Raw genomic sequence first — 20,580 nt, 5'->3', positions numbered from 1 at the left:
GTGTCAGTTCTACAAAAACAACGATTGGTCTTAACAAATGTCAAAAAACCAAAATGAAAAATTAAATAAATAAGTATTTAAACTTAATATAATGTAGATAATTCAATAGTTAGGGCTTTACTTATTTATGTAAACAAAAAACATTTTGTTAATAAGCTTAGAATATGTAGATATTTAAATATAAAAACAAGCTTTGACAGTTGTTAGAACCAAAAAGCGAAAAAAAAAATTATCAGCTGTTTGACTGACTCCACCAAAGTAAATTAATAAAGTAGACTCAGTAGAACAGCTGACTATTTTTTTTTACTTTGGTCTGAACTGTCAATTCACTTGTGGTTGTTGTGGCGAAAAATACAACAAGCCCAAAAGCAAAAACAACAACAGACAACTTTGACAGCTCAGACCTTAAACCAAAAACAAAATTGCTTGTGGTTTTTGTAAATGTTGTATTTGTTGTAGTACTGTCGCTACTTTATTAATTTACTTTGGACTCCACCTTGTATAAATTCGCCTTGCTTTCGACCAACGAATATAAAATTTATTCCCTTTTGCCAAGGCGAATGGAATAAACAACTGATTACTTGTTTTCGCTTGTTTGGTTCTAGTGGCTGTTTTTATATTTCAATATCGCCCTAAGGACTGAGATAGAAAACACCTTTACACACGTAAAAAACATAAGGTAGACGACATGTTATATATCAATGGATAGAGGATTTTGTCTACTTTTCAAAAATGTATATAACTTTTGACAATTAAAAAATTCATGGAATACTTTTTTGAAAAATATGACAAAAAATGCTTTTTATTGAATTTTGCATAGATACAAATTTTTCAAATTGAAATAAAATTTTTATTTATGAATATTTTTTAATCAAATTTCACAGTTATGTAGATTTTTCTATTTAAAATGGAAAAATAAAACAAATTTTGAAATTTGTTATCAAGTATCCCGCGATTCCCAAAAAAATCTTGAAAAATCCCAAAAATGGGATTTTTTCGTTTTTTGGCTATAATATCCATAATAGGAGCGGGGTTATCGGAACCCTTTACAAGATAATTAAGAACTTATTGGGTCATCTAAAATAGGTTACTATATTTTGATATCGAGTATGCGATTTGAGAATTTTTGCCCTAAATTTGAATTTTACATAAAAAATAGGCATTTTTTGAATGGACCTGATCCCGTCGGTATCAAAAATTATAAATGTTCTTTTCATTTAAAATATTTGGCGTAAAGTTAGCTTTTCAAAAAGTACAAATTCATTATACATCCTCTTAGAAAATTTTTAGATAACTTAAAAAGAATAAAAGTACTTTTTTCCCAATAAAAGTACTTTTTTCCCAAAAAAATTGCGAAAAATCGCCTTTTTTAATTTTTTTATATTCAAATGCATGTAGCTTTGGACTCAGTCATGATTTTTAAACACTTCTTTCTTTATTTGATATATAGATATATTGTTAATCCTATAAAAGAAAAATGGATAAAATTGGAGAATGTTTGGTACGCGGCCACCAAAAAACTGGTGTAGGGTGGGTAAAAATGTTGAAAATTAAATTTTCAAATGCGAATATCACCTAAGCTATAAGAGATAATTGATAGCTACGACGAGGTTTTATGTATTGCTCGAAGAGGATTCTGTATGTGTAATTTTTTTTAAATCGGAACACGAAGAAATAGGATAATTTTAAAAATTGAACATACCCGAGGTGTCCTACTTTGGGAACCCCTGGTCCCGCTCCTGGTGGTGTCATGAGGTCCAAATTCAAAACTTAAACTCGACTTGAACTCGAAAAACTTCCTCTTTGCGCATGTGAAATTTAATTCAAATCGGCGTATTATTCTCATACCACGACGCGTCGTTGCAAAGGTCATTGAAATATCTATCATTAGATATCCATATTGTCTATATTAATGACTTAGTAATCCAAATATAGGTCAAAAATCAAGGTTGTCCTGGTTTTTTCCTTATATCTCAGCCATTTATGAACAGGTTTTCTCGATTTTAAATAGCAACCGAACCAGAAGAATTCCGGAGATATTGATATTGATGTATGAATCGTGTATGTAAGTTATCTGGGGGCTTCGGAAAGTTGATTTCAACAGACATAAAGGCAGACGGACATGGCTTAATCGACTCCGCTATCAATAAGGATCCAGAATATATATATACTTTATAGGGTCGGAAAATTATATTGTGGAAATTACAAACGGAATGACAAACTTATATATAACCCTTCTCCCTCGAGTATCAGCAACATAAAAATATTGACCCGGAAGCTGCGAAAAATATTCCAGAACATACGTTCACCTTCGTGAGAAGGGTATATATATGTTTCTCATTCCGTTTGTTATTTCCACAATATAATTATCCGACCCTATAAAGTATATATATTCTGGATCCTTATAGATAGCGGAGTCGATTAAGCCATGTCCGTCTGTCTGTCTGTCTGTTAAAATCAATTTTCTGAAGACCCCAAATATCTTCGGTATCCAAATCTTCAATAATTCTGTCAGACATGCTTTCGAGAAGTTTCCTATTTAAAATCAGCAAAATCGGTCCACAAATGGCTGAGATATGAGGAAAAAACAAGGACAACCTCGATTTTTGGACTATTTTTGACATATATCTGGATTACTAAGTCATTAATATAGACAATATGGATATCTAATGATAGATATTTCAAAGTCCTTTGCAACGACGTATATAAGACCATAGTAAGTTGGACCTACAATGGGTAAAAATCGGAAAAAATATTTTTTTAACCCAATTTTTTTTCCACAAAAGTTTTTTTTCGCAAATATTAAAAAAAAAAATTTTAAAAAAAAATTTTAAAATTTAAAAAAAAAATGTTTAAAAAACAATTCGAAAAATTGTTTGAAGTATAAAATTTTTATTTTGAAGTGAACAAACAAGTAGAGAGCTATATTCGGCTGTGCCGAATCTTATATACCCTTCACCAAATTATACTTATTTTTATTTTTTTAAACAAAATTAAACTTTTTTTAAATTGTTTAAAATTTTTTTTAAAAAAAGTTTTCCAAATTTTTTTTTTTAAATTTTATTTTTAATTTTTAAAAAAAAAATGTTTGGAAAAAGAATTTATGACAAAAAAAAATTTTTGATGAAAAAAAAATTCGGGTTAATCTTATATACCCTTCACAAAATTATACTTAAAAAAATATTTTTTTTAAACAAAATTATACATTTTTTAAATAGTTTAAAATTTCTTTTAAAAAATTTTTTTTTCCAAATTTTTTTTATTTAATTTTATTTTTAATTTTTAAAAAAAAAATTTGGAAAAAGAATTTAGGAAAAAGAAATTCGGGTTAAAAAATATTTTTCCCGATTTTGACCCATTGTAGGTTCAACAATATAGCCTTATATACATCGTTACAATGGACCTTGAAAATAGAAAAGAATTTTTCATCAAAATTTGTTTATATTATAGAAGTTAAAAATTTTACCATTTAAGGCACCCTTAACAAAAATAAAAGGATGTTTTCAAACAAACTTGTTTCAAGATTTGCTTTATAATTGGAAGTTGTTCCTCCTGCCTTTATCTTTTGTTTTTTCCATTTTATTTGAATATAATTACAATTGTTTCGAAATCACTGTATTAAGTGACATTTAATTGACTCTCAAATGCAAACCCACAATTATTGTTGTTGATTAGTTGAAGCAGTCGTCAGTTGAAAGAGGGTTGTAAGGAAACCCACCCTTGATTTGTTGGCAAATTTTTTATTTGTGGGTGGACATCAATTTGTTTCAATGAAAAGGCGTTTAAATAACTGTTACGGGATTGTTAAATAGCAAAAAGTTGTTAATAAGGTTATTTCTTAAATTTACAACTGTCAAAACACCCTGAAATTAATTTACTTTAACTTAAAATCTAAATATTAATTACAGGATATATGTATAACCCCCTGTCTATACCTGACAAATTTTTATCATGATAAACGTCAAAATGGTTGCCAAGATATATCTATATATACTCCATTTATTAGTATTATTGCTTTGTTATGACAAAATTGTTATTGCTTTTGCTTAGACAACTTTGTCTTGACAACAAACGTCATTAATTCATATGACAAATATTTGTCAAGTATAGATAGGGTGTAAGGCCTTATTCATAAACAATTTTAAAATTTAAACAACGTTTTAAAATGAAATTTTGTATGGAACATTGTTTAAATTTTAATTTTTTTTTTTAAAATGTCAACTATGTCTATACTTGATATATTTATGTCTGATGTATTTCAGAATGGTTGTCAAGAGAAGAAATGATCAGGTTTACTAGTGTTATTGCGTCATTATGATAAAATTATCAGAGCTTCAGCTCAGACAAGTTTGTCTTGATAAAAATCGTCATTAAATGTTGTGATAATTATTTGTCAAGTATAGACATGGGGCTAGGCCATTTATGTTATGATATTTAATTAATTTGATGTCAGATTATTTAGCTCAGACTAACTATGGCTTGAATTTATTTTAATTTCTTAAATGTTTTATAAAGATATACTCACTTTTACCAAATTCACCACCAAATTAAGTCAAAAATTTTGGTATTTAAACAACTGTTTCCATTGAAAACAAATTTTAATTAACTAAAAGTCAATAAAAGGTTCTTTGCCACTAACGATTTTAAGACTAAAACGTGTAATTAATAATAAAAATACAAACTTTTTAGTATAATTTCAAAAGTAACCCAATAAAGACCTCTTTAAAGAAGAAATCATGATCATATTAACTTTGTTTTTAATATTTGGTTTAGCAGTAGCTAAGGGTAAAATTGCTACGTGGAGACCTAGGGTAAAGATTGTGGCTACATTATAAATAAATACTGAAATTAAACTATAATAATAAAATTCCAAAGAACCGATGAGACAAAATTCAGAGTCGATGAGACACAGGGGTATCATTATCTGATTTAAGTGAAATTTTCAGCATTGGGGTATTTTACAAGTTTCCCATAAATACGAACAGCTCTGCTAGAAAAATATTGTGGATTTTAAATTAAAACGCATTTTCTATTTTTACATTTCATAAAATTTTTAATCTAATTCTCTTGTTTTTCTTTTATTTTTTACTTTAATATTAAACATGGAAGTTCTTATTGTACGAGTATATTTTCCAAAATAAATTAAAATAAAATACAATAAATTATCACTAAAATGACTAGTTTTGCACACTCATCTGGCAATTGTTACTTGCTTACCACCTTTTAACCAGGAATACATAAGAAAGAAATCTGTCGGGAAAAAACTATTTACATTTCAATTCAGAATCATCTCTGTGCTGACTTAGAAATTGTGCGTGTATTATGTTAAATTATACAACTTTGTATCACCCATAATATCAACATCACTGCCCTCCTCATCATCCATATCGTCATCATCCAAATCCGAATAATCGTCGGTGGAGTAATCGTGATGCAAGAAACCCACACCACCCTCTAAATTATGACCATTTGACATGTTGCGTAAGATTTGCAGTTGATGATGATGCTGCTGTTGGGAGTGATGATGATGAGGGTGATGGGAATGGTGAGAGTGGGGATGGTGGGAGTTGGAAGAATTTGAGTGTAAGGATTTGCCTTCATTGTGAGTACTTCCTGTGTTACTGTTGTTGTTGTTATTGTTGCCATGCGATGAAGAGGATGTGGTAGATGTGGATAATGACGTTGAGGAGCCATTTTTATTGTTGCCATTACTGCTAACAGCGCCATTATTGCTGTTAGTTGCAGCTCCTTCGGTACGTGAAAAATCAACGGGTTCTGAAAATGTAAAACAGAAAAAGTTTGGTTGTCTTAATATGGTTGGCTGAAGGCAAGTGAATAATTTAATTATAAAAGTTTTTCTACAAAAGCGGCCATTATTTGCCAAGTTTTCTTGCATTTTCTAGAAGAAAAGATGGCTGCACGGCCATCTTAAGAAAATTTTCTTGTCTAATAGTTTTGTCTTTAATGGATTTCAATTTGGAAAATAGTTGTTTGTGGTTAATATAGTCTTTGTGATGAATCTTTGTTAAAGAAAATAGCAGGTCAATTTGGTTAATGAAAGCAAAGTTTTTGTCCTTTGAAAACTATTTAGTTGCAAAGGAGGGGGTTAAGAAAGGAGTAGAATCTAACCATCTTATTCATAATGAAATTATTTAAACAAAGGTTTATAAAACAAATTTAGTATGGAAATGCTGTTTTATAAACCTTTAATAGAATACTAATTTCTTTATGTAGAAGAGATTTAAACAATAGGAAATGAGTAGCCAATCTGTACTAAAAACAAGTAAGAGAGCTATATTCGGCTGTGCCGAATCTTATATACCCTTTAACAAATTATACTTCAAAATACAAATTTTTAATATTGTTACGAAATTGTACTTGAATTCAAATATAACCACCCCTATCGCGAATCAATATTTCACATGAAATATGTTCCCATTTCACATTTTTCGTTCATAAACTTTGTTCACGTGAAAAAATTCCCCATGTTGTGAAATTTTTAGATGAAATTTTGTAAACAATAAACATCTGTTACGAACAAAATCAACTATTGTGAATGGAAAGTTTAAGGGAATATCACGATAGCAATTTTCCCTTCGAGGGAAATAAATATTTCATGGGAACATAAATTTCACATGTTTTTCACGGGGTGAACGATTTTAACGGCTGATTTAAAAGTTTCATAATGCTTTCAAATAGCAGTGCCTCTCAAACTGTAACATATCTGTGGGCATTATTAACATTGAATAAAAGCTTTCAGTTGACCATTGATCGTAAGTATGGCAACGCTGTTTGCTGCGACCGTATATTCGAATTCGAATATTCAGTTAAAGAACATTTGTAGAAAGTACACCACAGATGGCGTATGTATTAGAAAGCTCTAGAATATACGAGCTTAGACAGTTAAAGAGCAATCTAGAGTGCAGATGACAGGGTTATAAATAGTGGCAGAGGTTGCAGTCGTTAGAGAGTTTATCAGAGATGCTTTTCGAATAAACATCAACTGAGTGCTTTAAAGTGTGCTGTGTTTTTCAAGTGAATTCGTGTACATTATAAAGTGTGTCTGTATTTCTGCGAATTTATAAACGTGTATAAGAAACACTGAGTGACTATTTAATTCTGTTGTTGTACATTTTGAATAAATAAAGAGTTGTTACAATTTTTAAACTACTAAACGGATTTTATTTGCAATCAAAAGTGTCCGATTTATTTAAAGGAAATAAACCAACGTTTTGAAAAGGTTAAAACGTAACAATATTTTTTTCCAAAGTTTTTTTAAATTATTTTTTGGTAAAATTTTTTTTCGAATTGTTATTTCAATTTTTTTTTTAATTAAAAAAAAAATTTTTGTTTTTAAAATTTTTTTGGTGAAAACAAATTCGGATTAAAAAATATTGTTTCCGATTTTGACCCATTGTAGGTCCAACTTACTATGATCTTATATACGTCGTTGCAAAGGTCTTTGAAATATCTATCATTAGATATCCATATTGTCTATATTAATGACTTAGTAATACAGATATAGTTAAAAAATTTAGGTTGTCCTGGTTTTTTCCACATATCTCAGCCATTTGTGGAGCGATTTTGCTGATTTTAAATACGAAACTTCTCGAAAGCATGTCTGACCGAATTATTGAAGATTTGGATCCCGAAGATATCTGGGGTCTTCAGAAATTTGATTTCAACAGACAGACAAACAGACGGACATGGCTTAATCGACTCCGCTATCTATAAGGATCCAGAATATATAGACTTTATAGGGTCGGAAAATTATATTGTGGAAATTACAAACGAAATGACAAACTTATATATACCCATAACACGAAGGTGAAGGGTATAAAAATAGGTCAATTTCGGAAGGTTCCAGGGAAACCTCTATTAGCTTATTTTAAGCGTGTTCTATTTTAAAGCTATCCCTGTTGAAATACCTTTCGAAAACAAGTAAGAAAGTATGGTTGGTCAAGCCCGACCATATAATATTCTACACTAAGTAAAAAGCAAAAACATTGTTTTTTTAAAATTTCAATAATTTATATTTTTGAGTGATTTTCGGAAGTGGGCCTTATATGGGGGCTATGACCAATTATGGACCGATCACCATGAAATTAGGTAGTGCTATTTATGTCTATATTAAAGGTAACTGTGTTGAATTTTGTTGTATAACAACATTTTTAAGCGATTTATGCAAGGTCTATATGGGAGCTATGACTAATTATAGACCGATCGTTACAAAATTTGGTGACATGAATTCCGTATATATAAAACTTATTTGGAGCAAAATTTGTAGATATATCCATATAAATTAAACATTTATGACCGATAAAGTCCAATTTCGGAAGGACATTTGTATGGGGGCTAGGTGAAATAATGGACCGATTTCAGCCAGTTTCAATAGACCAAATTTGATCGAAATATCTTCAAAATTGCGACCTGTACTCTGCGCACAATGTTTACATGGACAGCCAGCCAGCCAGTCAGCCGACCAGCCAGCCAGACGGACGGACGGAGGGACATCGTTTAATCGACTCAGAAAGTGATTCTAAGTCGATCGGTATACTTTAAGGTGGGTGTTAGACTAATATTTTTGGGCGTTACAAACATCTGCACAATCGCATTATACCCTCCCCACTATGGTGGTGTAGGGTATAAATATTGAGTGTATGAATTAAAGATTCATACACTTTTAGATTTTTTTAAACATTTGTACAATATAAATGTATTCAAAGTATTGGCGACGTTGTTAGTTATGACCTTTTCCCATCTTTCTGGCAACATATAGATTCCGAGCCAGAATAATTGCTCATATTTTGAGGCCAAGAAGGAACCAAGCCAATATCGGATATACTGTTCCAAAGTGAAGCGTATCCCACAGAGAGCGTTCTGCATTAATTGAAATACATAGTAGTCGCACGGGGCAAGGTCTGTACTATAAGGCGGGTGAGGCGAAACTTTCCAAACACTTCATTCTAAATACTTTTTAACAGATATTGCTACATGTAGTCAAGTGTTGTCATGATGGAATATTACGGTTTCATGTCTGGGCTTTTTCGCTACAGAATAATCAGTTGCGTTCGGTACAGGTTCCCTGTGATGGTCTGGTCAGATTTCAGCAGCTCATAATAGATATGACCCTTTTTCTACCATCCAATACAGAGCATTCTTAACGATATTGCTGGTTGGCCGGGCTTCACGTATTATCTCTTCGGGTAATCGTAATGGATTCATTTTTCATTGCAAGTAATGATTCGGTGCAAAAATTATGTTCTTTTATAGCGCTCAAACATAATTTCGGACATGCAAAATCGTCTTTCAAGGTCTCTCCGCTTCAAATCGTGTGGTATCCAATTTCCCTGCTTTTGGATGAATTGCAAACGTTTTAAAATTGCTGCTTGAGTAGCTCCCAATGATTTTGTAAGCTATCAGCAATTGAAAATTAATATTTCAAAAAGGTTTACCCTTTTTTAAACCCTTTACCATGAGTGGCAAGGGTATTAATAAGTTTGTCATTTCGTTTGTAATTTCTACATTTTTCATTTGCGACCCCACAAAGTATATTTATTCTGGATCGTTATAGATGGCAGAGTCGATATAGCCATGTCCGTCTGACTGTCCGTCTGTATGTTGTAATCAACTTTCCGTAGCCTTCAAATAACTAACATACATGATTTATACATCAATATATCCGCTATAGACTCGGTTCGGTTGCTATTTAAAATCGAGAAAATCGGCAAACAAATGGCTGAGATACATACAAGGTGGCGCAAAAGTAAATTTCCAATGTTTTTTGGCTGTAATTAAAAAAAATTAAAAACTTTGATTCTTCTTGTGGATTATTTTTATTTGGTCTTTTAATATTTTTACATCAAGTCGAGAATATTATGTCATGTAAATGGCCGTCGCCACATGATAGTCATTTGATCCCTTTTTATGGTATTTTCCATCACTTTGGCCAAAACTTCCGGCGATAGGTCCTCACATTCTTGACGGATATTGTCTTTAAGAGCTGCAAGAGTCTGAGGCTTGTTGACATAAACCCGCGACTTCAAAAAGCCCCACAAAAAGAAGTCTGGAGCGGTCAAATCAGGCGATCTTGCTGGCCAGTGCAAATCTCCAAAACGGATTAGGCGCCCGGGAAATGCATCCTTCAGCATATCGGTTGTGGCACGTGCAGTGTGTGCCGTTGCACCGTCGTGTTGGAACCACATGTTTTCCAATCCCAATTCATCAAGTTGCGGCAAAAAGAACTCTTTGATCATTGCTCTGTAGCGCTCACCATTCACAGTAACCGTTTGGCCCGCGACGTCTTCGAAGAAAAAAGGTCCGATGACTCCTCCAGCACACCATACAGTGACTTTGAGCGGGTGTAATGGCTCTTCGTGGGTAACACGCGGATTTTCAGTGCCCCAGAAGCGTAAATTTTGCTTATTTATTTACCCGATAAGATGGAACTCATGATTATTTTTACCAAAGTCACCGACCGATTATTGGTCAAATAAATAGTCAGCAATATTCCGCGTTCTGGAGCAGTGTTGCGTAACATTGTTTATAAAAGTGTATTTCGCATGTGTTTACTACACAAATGTCAAAACAGAACTGACATTAGGGACCAATCACAAAATTTATAGCATTTTCTGATAGGAGGATTACTTTTGCGCCACCTTGTATAAGGAAAAAACCAGGACAACCTCGATTTTTGACCTATTTTTGATCTATATCTGGATTACTAAGTCATTATTATAGACAATATGGATATCCAATAATAAATAAGACCTTTGGAACCGCGTATGTAAGGCTATAGTAAGTTGGACCTACAATGTTTCAAAATCGGGAAAAATATTTTTTAATCCGAATTTTTTTCACCAAAAAATTTTGTTTTGTCTTAAATTCTTTTTCCAAATTTTTTTTTTTAAATTAAAAAAACTTTTTTTAAAAAAAAATTTAATTTTTTAAATAAAAATACATATTAAAAAAATATTATATTTTTAAGTATAATTCGGTGAAGGGCATATAAGATTAAGCACGAATATAGCTCTATTACTTGTTGATCTATATCTGGATTATTAAATCATTAATATAGACAATATGGATATCTAATGATAGATATTTCAAAGTCCATTGCAACGATGTAATGCTATAGTATTTTGGACCTATATGGGACTAAATCGGGAAAAATATTTTGTAACCCGAATTTTTTTGACAAAAAAATTTGTTTGTCATACATTTTTTTTCACTAAAAAATTAAAAGAAAAAAAATTTGAAAACAATTTTGAAAAAAAAAATTGAATCACAATTTACTAAAAAAAATTTTTATTAAATTTTGTTTATCAAAAATATTTAAAATTTGTAATTTAAAGTATAATTTGGTGAAGGGTATATAAGATTCGGCATAGCCGAATATAGCTGTCTTACTTGTTTAGTTTTATTTTTTCACATTTTTCTAATATTCCCCACTGTGCTTAATTTCTAGTATTTATAAAAGTTCCAAATTTACTTTATAAATAGAAATTTAAACATTTAATTCTTCATTATAAAAAATTTCCCTTAAAAACCCTTAATTTTACATTTAACATAACCTTAATTTAAATTTCCCATCCAACCATAAAACCCAAACATCCCATACTACCCAAAAGTACTCACCATTCATGACATCCCTTCGTCTCAATTGTTTTTTATGTTTCATGCGTCGGTTTTGAAACCATGTCTTCACTTGTGTTTCACTCAAACCCAACGAAGTGGCCAACTCTACACGTTCGGGTGTCGATAAATATCTTTGAGCCTCAAAACGTTTCTCCAAACCCGACAATTGAGGGTCACTGAATACAGTGCGTGCCTTGCGTCTGCGACAATGACGCAAAGCATTGACACCCATGCCCAAACCCAAGGCAAGTTCTGGCATGCAACCGCCAGCAAACAAATGGCCACCACCAAACAGGCCAGCTGGAGAAAAAAATAAACAAAAAAATAAATGAAATTAATAGTTACCAATAATTTAATTATATAAAAAGGTCTTTACAAGAAAAAATAAAAAGGTTACAAAACTTTCAAATTAAATAGCCAGCAATAAAATCATGTTTAGTTTTGCCTTAACAAGTTAAATTAAGTGTTAATTAAATTTTATAGTTTTTCACTTACCTTGCGACAAAAAATAGGGATCCACCGATTTGTAGGCACCCGACGAGGGCGACAAATAACCCAAAGTCATTTGCAAAAATCCATGATCACTATAGGCTGCACTGGGATATAAAACGTTACTGGGCGGTGGTGGCGGCGGTACTGTTACATGAGGATGTGAATGCGTGGGTGAGGTTAAGACCGACGATGGCTGCGCATGATGTGCGGGTGCATAATTGTGGGCCGCCACACTGTTTAGCAAAGAATTGGAGGACGACGGTGTTGTTGTTGCCGCTGACGTTGAGGAAGCGGTTGATGATGCTTGTGTGGGTGTTGTTGAACTTGCGCCGGAAGATGTTAAGCGTTCTGAGGAGGATTTGTGAGTTCTGGAAGAATGTATTTTATATATTGGGTTATTTAAACATGAAAATCTAGTTTCAAAAAAATCCGATATGAACTTTCAAAAAACAAAATAGCAAAAGATCTGAAGGTTCATCGTCATACTGTTTCCAAAGCCTTTAAACAGTATAAGGAAGACTTGAACATTGAAAGGAAACCTGGATTAGGAAGAAAAAAAAAGACTAAACGAAGTCGAATAACTCTTTCGAAGAGCACCGAACACTACTATCAGAAAAGCAGCTCGTAAGTCCCGGTCCACACACATTTTGAAATTCTCTTTTGAAACTGCATTCGTTTCCACACAGTGAAGTTTTTGCTTTTCAGTTTTTTGACATTTCTGTACAGAACGAATAAATGTGGATGACAACTCAACAAAAACTTCATGTACATGAAACAGAATATCATAGAATAAACATATAGAACGGAAGGAGAGAGTAATATATGTATATGGAAAAATTACTCTTTTTTCACACATACGGGTGATACAATAACAAAATACATGCAATACATTCTCATGAATTAGGTTTTTGACAACAGACTTAGGTTTTTGGCTCTCAGTTACCTATCTAGTTGTTGTCTATGCAGAGTATCCTTTTCCATCCCTCTTTCCCCTTTCATCAACAAACTCAAATGTTTTGCAGCAAATGTTTCAAAGTATGGATGGGGACTAAAGTAAAATGCTCTGATTCTTTTGTGCGCAGAACCAAAGCTAATGGGATGAAGTCGTATAAAGTTCAGAAAGCTACAGATCGCAAAGCTACTTATGTACTGGCAGACTTTTCACAACTTCCGGGTCAAGATTTGTATGTGGCTGATGGACAAGGTAATGTTCAAGAACAATACTGGACAAAAAACAAACAAAATTCCCGAATAAGTTTCTCGTGTGGCAAGTCATTTGCATTTGTGACAAAATAAGCCAATCATTTGTGAAATCAGGCACTTTAAACACAGACAGACGACAGAGTTAATTTGCATTAATTTGTTGCAAATCTCTGCTAGATGTTAAGTTTTCCCTAATTAATTGCCACGTAAAAAACTTAAGGTAGACATGTTATATATCAATAGATAGGAAATTTTGTCTATTTCTCAAAAATATGTATAACATTTGACAATTAAAAATTTCATGGAATACTTTTTTGAAAAATATGACAAAAAAATCTTTTTATTGAGTTTTTGCGAAGATACTAATTTTGCGAATTTTTATTTATGAATATTTTTAAATGAAATTTCACAATTATATAGATTTTTCTATTGAAAATGCAAAATTTAAATAAAATTTTGAAATTTGTTATCAGGAATCCCGCAATTTCCAAAAAAGTAATTTTTTGGATGGAACTGGTCCGTTCGGTATCAACAATTTTAATATCGATTTCATTTAAAATATTTTGTGTAAAGTTAGCTTTTCAAAAAGTATAAATTCCTTATACATCTTCGTAGAAATTTTTTAGATAACTTAAAAAGGAAAAAAAGTACTTTATTCCCAAAAAACTTTTTGAATTCAAATGCAATAACATTGAAGTAAGTCATGATTTTTCAACAATTATTATTTTTATTTCATACATACATTTGTCGTTAGTACAATAAAGGAAAAATGGAGAAAATCGGGAAATATTTGAACCCGCTGTTATAAAACAAGTAAGAGAGCTATATTCGGCTGTGCCGAATCTTATATACCCTTCACCAAATTATACTTTAAAATAAATTTGTTTAAATATTTTTAGGAAAACAAAATTTTATTTTTTTAATCGTTTTTCAAATTTTTTTTAAAACATTTTTTTCCAAATTTTTTTAAATTTTTTTTTTTTTTGAAAAAATTCGGGTTAAAAAATATTTTTCCCGATTTTGACCCATTGTAGGTCCAACTCACTATAGCCGTAGATAAGGCTATAGTAAGTTGCAATGGACTTTGAAATATCTATCATTATATATCCATATTGTCTATATTAATGACTTAGTAGTCCAGATATAGATCAAAAATAGGTCAAAAATCGAGGTTGTCCCGGTTTTTTGCTCATATCTCCGTTATTTATGGACCGATTTTGCTGATTTTAAATAGGAAACTTCTCGAAAGCATGTCTGACAGAATTATTGAAGATTTGGATCCCGAAGATATTTGGGGTCTTCAGAAAATTGATTTCAACAGACAGACAGACGGACGGACAGACAGGATCCAGAATATATATACTTTATAGGGTCGGAAATGAAAAATGTAGAAATTACAAACGGAATGACAAACTTATATATACGCTTCTCACGAAGGTGAGAAGTGTGAAATTTCATTCAAATCGGGCTAACTGTTTAGAAGTAACAGCTTCATTTTCTTCTTTTTTTTCTATTCCACTTTATTACGTTTTCTTTTACAATAGTAAACAATTTTCCAACAGCTGATTGATTGTCGACGGTATTGCCATATTGAAATAGCTAAATTCAGTATAAATTCAGTTTGATTTTGTGTATTTACGTCAAAGCTAATGCGCATTAGTATGCGGATAATTCACAAGTTAACTCGAATTAAGACTGTTAATGCAAATTAACGCTGTCTGTCGTCTGTCTACGCTATTACAGTGTCTACAGAAAGGGCTTTTTCCTTTCTTAAAACTGCACAAAGTGCCTTCATATTTCTGCCCAGATTTGGTATCATGCGGAAAAAGGCCCTTGAGTGGTGTTCAAACAATAATGTCTGCAGAACTTCGGCCAGTGGAAAGGTATTGGACTCTTGTAAAAAAGAATTTAAAGAACACATGAAAGGTATCGCAGGACATGTCCGATTTTAAGCACCTCGTCCAAAAAGGTAACTATAAAATCTTTAATGGGAGGATTTCAATATTTGAATAAATTTCTATATATTTGAGAATTTTTTTATATTGAACGGTTTAAGTTTTATTTTAACTTAATACAAGTATAAGTGGTTTTTGGCTCACTATTTCTTTCTATACCATCCACCATGAGTAATAAGGATATATATAAGATTGTCATTCCGTTAGTAATTTCCATATTTTTCATTTGCGATCCCATAAATATGTATACATTTAAAGTATATACGATGCGATGTCGATGTAGCTATTTTGAAATCTGTTGAAATCAACTTTCCGAAGCCAACAAATAACTTACATACATGATTGATATACAGTGGTTAACAAAACAATGGAAACTTTTCCAAATATTCCAAATGTAGCCAAAAATTTAAAATATTTTTTTAAAATAAAATTTTTTTATTTAGTATTTTACTTGTATAGTTTTATTTATATAAATTAACTGAAAAACAAACAATATAATTAATTATATTCTGAAAAAAAGAACAAAATTGAAAATATTCACTATTTCGCTACTGACAAAACAATGGAAACTTTTTACATCAGCAAGAAAGAAGTGTAAAACGAAAATAATATTTAAAAGAACGATGTAAAAAGCATCCTTTTTACAGTTATTTTATTTTTAAATTGTGGAAATTTTTCATAATTTCTTATTCTAAGTTTTTCGCATAATTGTTTTTTTTCAAAGTTAACGAAAATTTCTAAAGTTAAGATTTGTGAAGACTTAAAAAATAAAATAATTAACGATTTTAAAGCTGATTTAAAACAAAAAAAGTATCTGTGACAAATATTCAATAAATAAATCAGCAGTTTCAAAAATTATAAAGAAATTTCGTGAGACCGGTTCTGTAAAAACTCAACATTTAGGTGGAAGACCTCGTAAGACTACTCCTAGACAAGATAATTTAATAGCGAGAGAGTTCAAGAAATTCCCAATAATAACTCCTCCAGAGGTTGTTAATAGCCTAAAATTAGAAATAAGTACCCGAACAGTTAGTCGCAGGGCAAATGAGGCTGCTATCGTCCTGTGAAAAAACCACTCATTTCTAAAAAGAAGCGTTCTGCTCGTCTCCAATTTGCCAGGTATCATTTAAACTGGTCGATACAGAAATGGAATACTGTCCTCTTTTCCGACAAATCCAAATACAATTTAAGAGGCAGTGATGGGAGAACATTTGTAAGACGACCAAAGGGCAAAAGATTAGATCCAAAGTACACAAATAAGACTGTAAAGTTTGGCGGTTATGGGGATGTTTTTCAGGGCAAGGTATGAGCCCAATTTATATTATAAAAGATACCATGACAGGTATAGGATACAGCACCATATTAAACGATGTTATGTATCCATACGCTGAGGAAAATATGCGCCTAGTTTGGAGATTCCAACACGACAACGACCCTAAACACACCTCTAGGGTTGTAACCGAGTGGTTACAATTCAACGAGGTACGTGTTTTGAAGTGGCCTGCCCAATCGCCAGATCTCAATCCTATAGAAAATCTATGGGAAATTGTAGATCGTAAAATAAGGACCCAAAATTACACCAGGAAGGATGATTTATCGGAGGCGGTTATAATGGCAAAATATTTCAAAGGAGACCATTGACTCAATGCATCGTCGATGTGTAGCAGTTATAAAAAATAAGGGATACCCACCAAAAAATTTAGTTATTGCAAAGTTTAGACTATATTTGTTAAAATAGCACCTAAGTTTCCATTGTTTTGTCAATGCCGTAATAAAGAAATCTTTTAATTTTGTTTTCTGATTTTTAGAATTTAATTAATTATGTCCTTTGTTTTTTGTTAAACTAAGTTAAGAAAGTATACAAAAATTTTAAATTTTTTAAAACATTATTTCAGATTTTAGGCCACTAATGAAATATTTGGAAAAGTTTCCATTGTTTTGTCAACCACTGTATATCCGCTATAGTTCAACTTAGATCGCTATTTAAAATCGCAAAAATCGGACCACAAATGGCTAAAATATAAGCATTTGAAGCGAATTTTCAAAAATTTTATATGCATAATTTTTTTCTTAAATTCTTTTTACCCGAATTTTATTCAACATGGTTTTTTTTTCAAAAAAAAAATTTAGCAAATAAAAATCCAGCTTATAAATTTACCTAATAAATTACAAAATATTTCTACTCCATAAGTAACTAAACACGGCATTAAAATATACTTTTGTGAAGGATTTGGATTTGAAATCTTATGCAAAAGTGTCCCTTAATAGTATCGTAATAATTTTTGAAATTTCAAAGATTTGTTTTTTATAAAAAATATTTTGAAAAATTAAATGTTAGGTATTTTTTAATGCAGTTGAATAAAATGCTACTAATAATTTGAATATTTTTACAAAATCTACTCCACTATCCACGTTTTTATACCCTACACCACCATAGTGGGGAGGGTCTATACCTGATAAATTTTTATCATGATAAACGTCAAAATGGTTGTCAAGATAAAATATTATCAGGTATAGTCTCCAGTTATTAGTATTATTGCTTCGTTATGACAAAATTGTTTGTGCTTTTGCTTAGACAACTTTGTCTTGACAACAAACATCATTAATTGTTATGATAAATATTTGTCAAGTATAGACAGGGGGTTAATGTTATTTTTAGTATTTTCTTTCTTAATAAATATCTCAAAATTTTGTTTTCATGGGTTTTTTTCAATATTTTCCCCAAAATAGCTGGCTTTCAAGAGAAAATATAGGGTATATGACTTAAAAATAGGGGATTTGCAATAGATTGAGTATCTTTTGAACGCGGTTTTAGTTTTTAATAAATTATATTTCATTTTGGAGGGTACATCTGTCATTTATTCGCACTTGGTTATTGCACATTATTGTGCCAACAATGCGGGAAGTTTTGATTTATTTCTTTAATTTGGAAAAAAAGTTGCAAGCAGCTGGATTCATTTAAAAGCTGCGAAATTGGGCTTGAAGCCGAGAGACCTTGAAAGACGAAATTATGCTTGAACTCTGTAAAAGAATATCATTTTTGCACCGAATCAGTACTTGCGATGAAAAATAACCCGAAGCGTAAAATATCGTATATAAAGTCCGGCCAACCCGCCGAATCGACATCAAAGCCAAATATCCATGGCGCTAAGATAATTTCTATGTATTTGGTGGGAGAAAAAGGTTCCTATCTATTATGAGCCGCTGAAATCTGACTAAACCATCACAGGGAACTTGTACACAACGCAACTGATTCGTTTGAAGCGAGCATTGGATGAACGAAACGTCCAGAATTTGCGGCCAGACATGAAACCGTAATATTCCATCATTACAACGCTCGTTGCAATACCTGTTTAAAAGTATTTAGAATGAAGTGGTTGGGAAGCTTTGCCTCACCTTCTTTATAGTCCAGACCGTGACTCGTCCGACTACTGTTTGTTTCCATTAGGGTTTTTAATTTCCCGACCTTTTTTGATTCCCGGGAATCGGGAAATTTTTTTTTACATTCCCGGGTACCCGGCTGTTCCCGAAATATATAATGATACTGTAAATCAGGAATGTTATAGCCAAATTTCATATAGAAACTTAGTGTTATAATTATTAAATATCAGATCTACGAATTTATTAATAAAATTTGAGCTTAATTCACTAAAATCTTAATCCGTAATTAAAAAATGTCAGCCTTTCATTCCATAAATGTCAGCCTTTCATTCCATAAATCCCTTCCTAATACTATTTAATTTTTTAGATTCATTCCAAAGCCGTTGTTTAAACTGAATTAATAACAGAATTTATTCAAATTTTGAATGATTAAATTTTTGTTAAATCAAATCATTTCCAAAATTAATTGAAAAAATTGTCTTAAACCTTTTTGTACTAGATTTTAATTGAAGAAAAATTTAATCATTTAATAAATTTTTGAAGCTATTTTGTTATGGATTTGAAGAAGAAATTTAAAGAAATTAGAAATAAATTCAATAAATAATGAATTCTCTTTTTAAATGTTCATACGTAAAACCCCAGTTTCCATCGATGCAGAACGCTCTCTCTGGTATACGCTTCACTTTGGAACAGAGTATCCGAAATTGGATTGATTCGTTAGTGGCATCAAAAGATCATTTTTGAATAGAAGATTGAATAGATAATTTTTGTATTTAAATTTCAACCAATAACGAAAATTTGTATATTCAATTGTCAAAATTATCAAATTCAAAATTCAACAGAAAATATCAGAAAATTTTGTTTTTGAGCACATGAATACTTTATTCAATTATAAAATAATTGAAACCAGTTCAATATGTGATATATATTTGAATTGAAACGGTTTAAGAAATAGTTTTTTCTGTGTAGGAAGAAATCAGGCAACCTAATTTCATAGGTTCCATATAAGGCCCACTTCTGAAACATTTTCGTGGTATTTTTGCAAAACTAAATGTTTTTTTGTCACATTCCTTGGGGTTTATTTTCATATATCTAAATTCAGTAACCTGTTTTGTCCGATGGTTAATCATTGATGTTCCAAATTAAATAATGAAATATCTAATGCCTTAATTAAGTTTCCACTATTTCAAATTTTCATTTTAGTTGTTTATCAAAATCTCACCTTTCTCTATGCATAATCCTTTGATATTCCTCCGATTCATGGCGATTATTAAGATTATTTGAATGGGATTTTGTATGAGAATTATTATTATTGTGATTGTTGTTGTTGTTATTATTATTATTATATTCACTTGATGGCAGTGATGTATTTTTTAATTTATCACTATCACTTGCAGCTGATTTTAAAGAATTTTTAGACGAAGATTTTAATTTATTTAAAACACTGTGGTTATTATTATTATTTTGATTGTTATTATTATTATTGTTTAAATTTTGACATAAAATATGTTCTATGGAAAATGGAGTTTTCGATGAGATCATTGTTGTGGGTGAGTTTGCAGAATTAGTTTGAGTTTGAGTCTGTTGCTGTTCATGATGATGGGACTGCTGTTGTGTCTGCAGCATCACTGTATTGTGATGCATCATTTGTGGTAATTTTGTTACTAAATTGGTAGCAGTTGTGGCGTTTAAATTTTCACTTAATTGTATAGACATTTTTTTTTTTGTTTTTTTTTTCCCCCGAAAGTTATATAACTTTATACATATAAATTTATTTTGTGTTGTAATTAAATGAGTGAGAAAATATTTTTAAATAACCGTTAGTTGTTTACTCGTTGACGGTTGCATTAACAGTGATTTAACAAGAATATACCACAAAATCTGTACTTGAGTTTATATCGTTCAGAAATTT

The 20,580-nt window shown here is 31.1% G+C and overlaps 1 protein-coding gene across 1 annotated transcript; it reads right to left on the bottom strand.

Moving 5' to 3' along the window:
* Positions 1-5,267: 5,267 nt before the first annotated feature.
* Positions 5,268-20,384, bottom strand: bsh (brain-specific homeobox). Its single transcript, XM_065502657.1, has 4 exons — positions 19,891-20,384; positions 12,133-12,497; positions 11,638-11,937; positions 5,268-5,775 (listed from the first exon to the last, which is right to left on the bottom strand). The coding sequence occupies exons 1-4, from the start codon at positions 20,382-20,384 to the stop codon at positions 5,321-5,323; spliced, it is 1,614 nt and encodes a 537-aa protein (XP_065358729.1). The 3' UTR covers positions 5,268-5,320.
* Between the last annotated feature and the right edge of the window lie 196 nt (positions 20,385-20,580).

The sequence above is a fragment of the Calliphora vicina genome, chromosome 2, assembly GCF_958450345.1.
Source record: "Calliphora vicina chromosome 2, idCalVici1.1, whole genome shotgun sequence".
In the NCBI taxonomy this organism is placed as follows: domain Eukaryota; kingdom Metazoa; phylum Arthropoda; class Insecta; order Diptera; family Calliphoridae; genus Calliphora; species Calliphora vicina.
Note: the sequence above shows the minus strand (reverse complement) of the source record. Positions and strands in the feature narration are given on the sequence as shown.

Excerpts from the sequence above, each read along its gene's own strand:
- bsh (XM_065502657.1), bottom strand. The coding sequence starts at position 20,384 with ATGTCTATACAATTAAGTGAAAATTTAAACGCCACAACTGCTACCAAT. Across the intron at positions 12,498-19,890 it reads AGGATTATGCATAGAGAAAG|AACTCACAAATCCTCCTCAG; the intron begins GTGAGATTTTGA and ends ACATTCTTCCAG. Across the intron at positions 11,938-12,132 it reads TCCCTATTTTTTGTCGCAAG|CTGGCCTGTTTGGTGGTGGC; the intron begins GTAAGTGAAAAA and ends TTTTTTCTCCAG.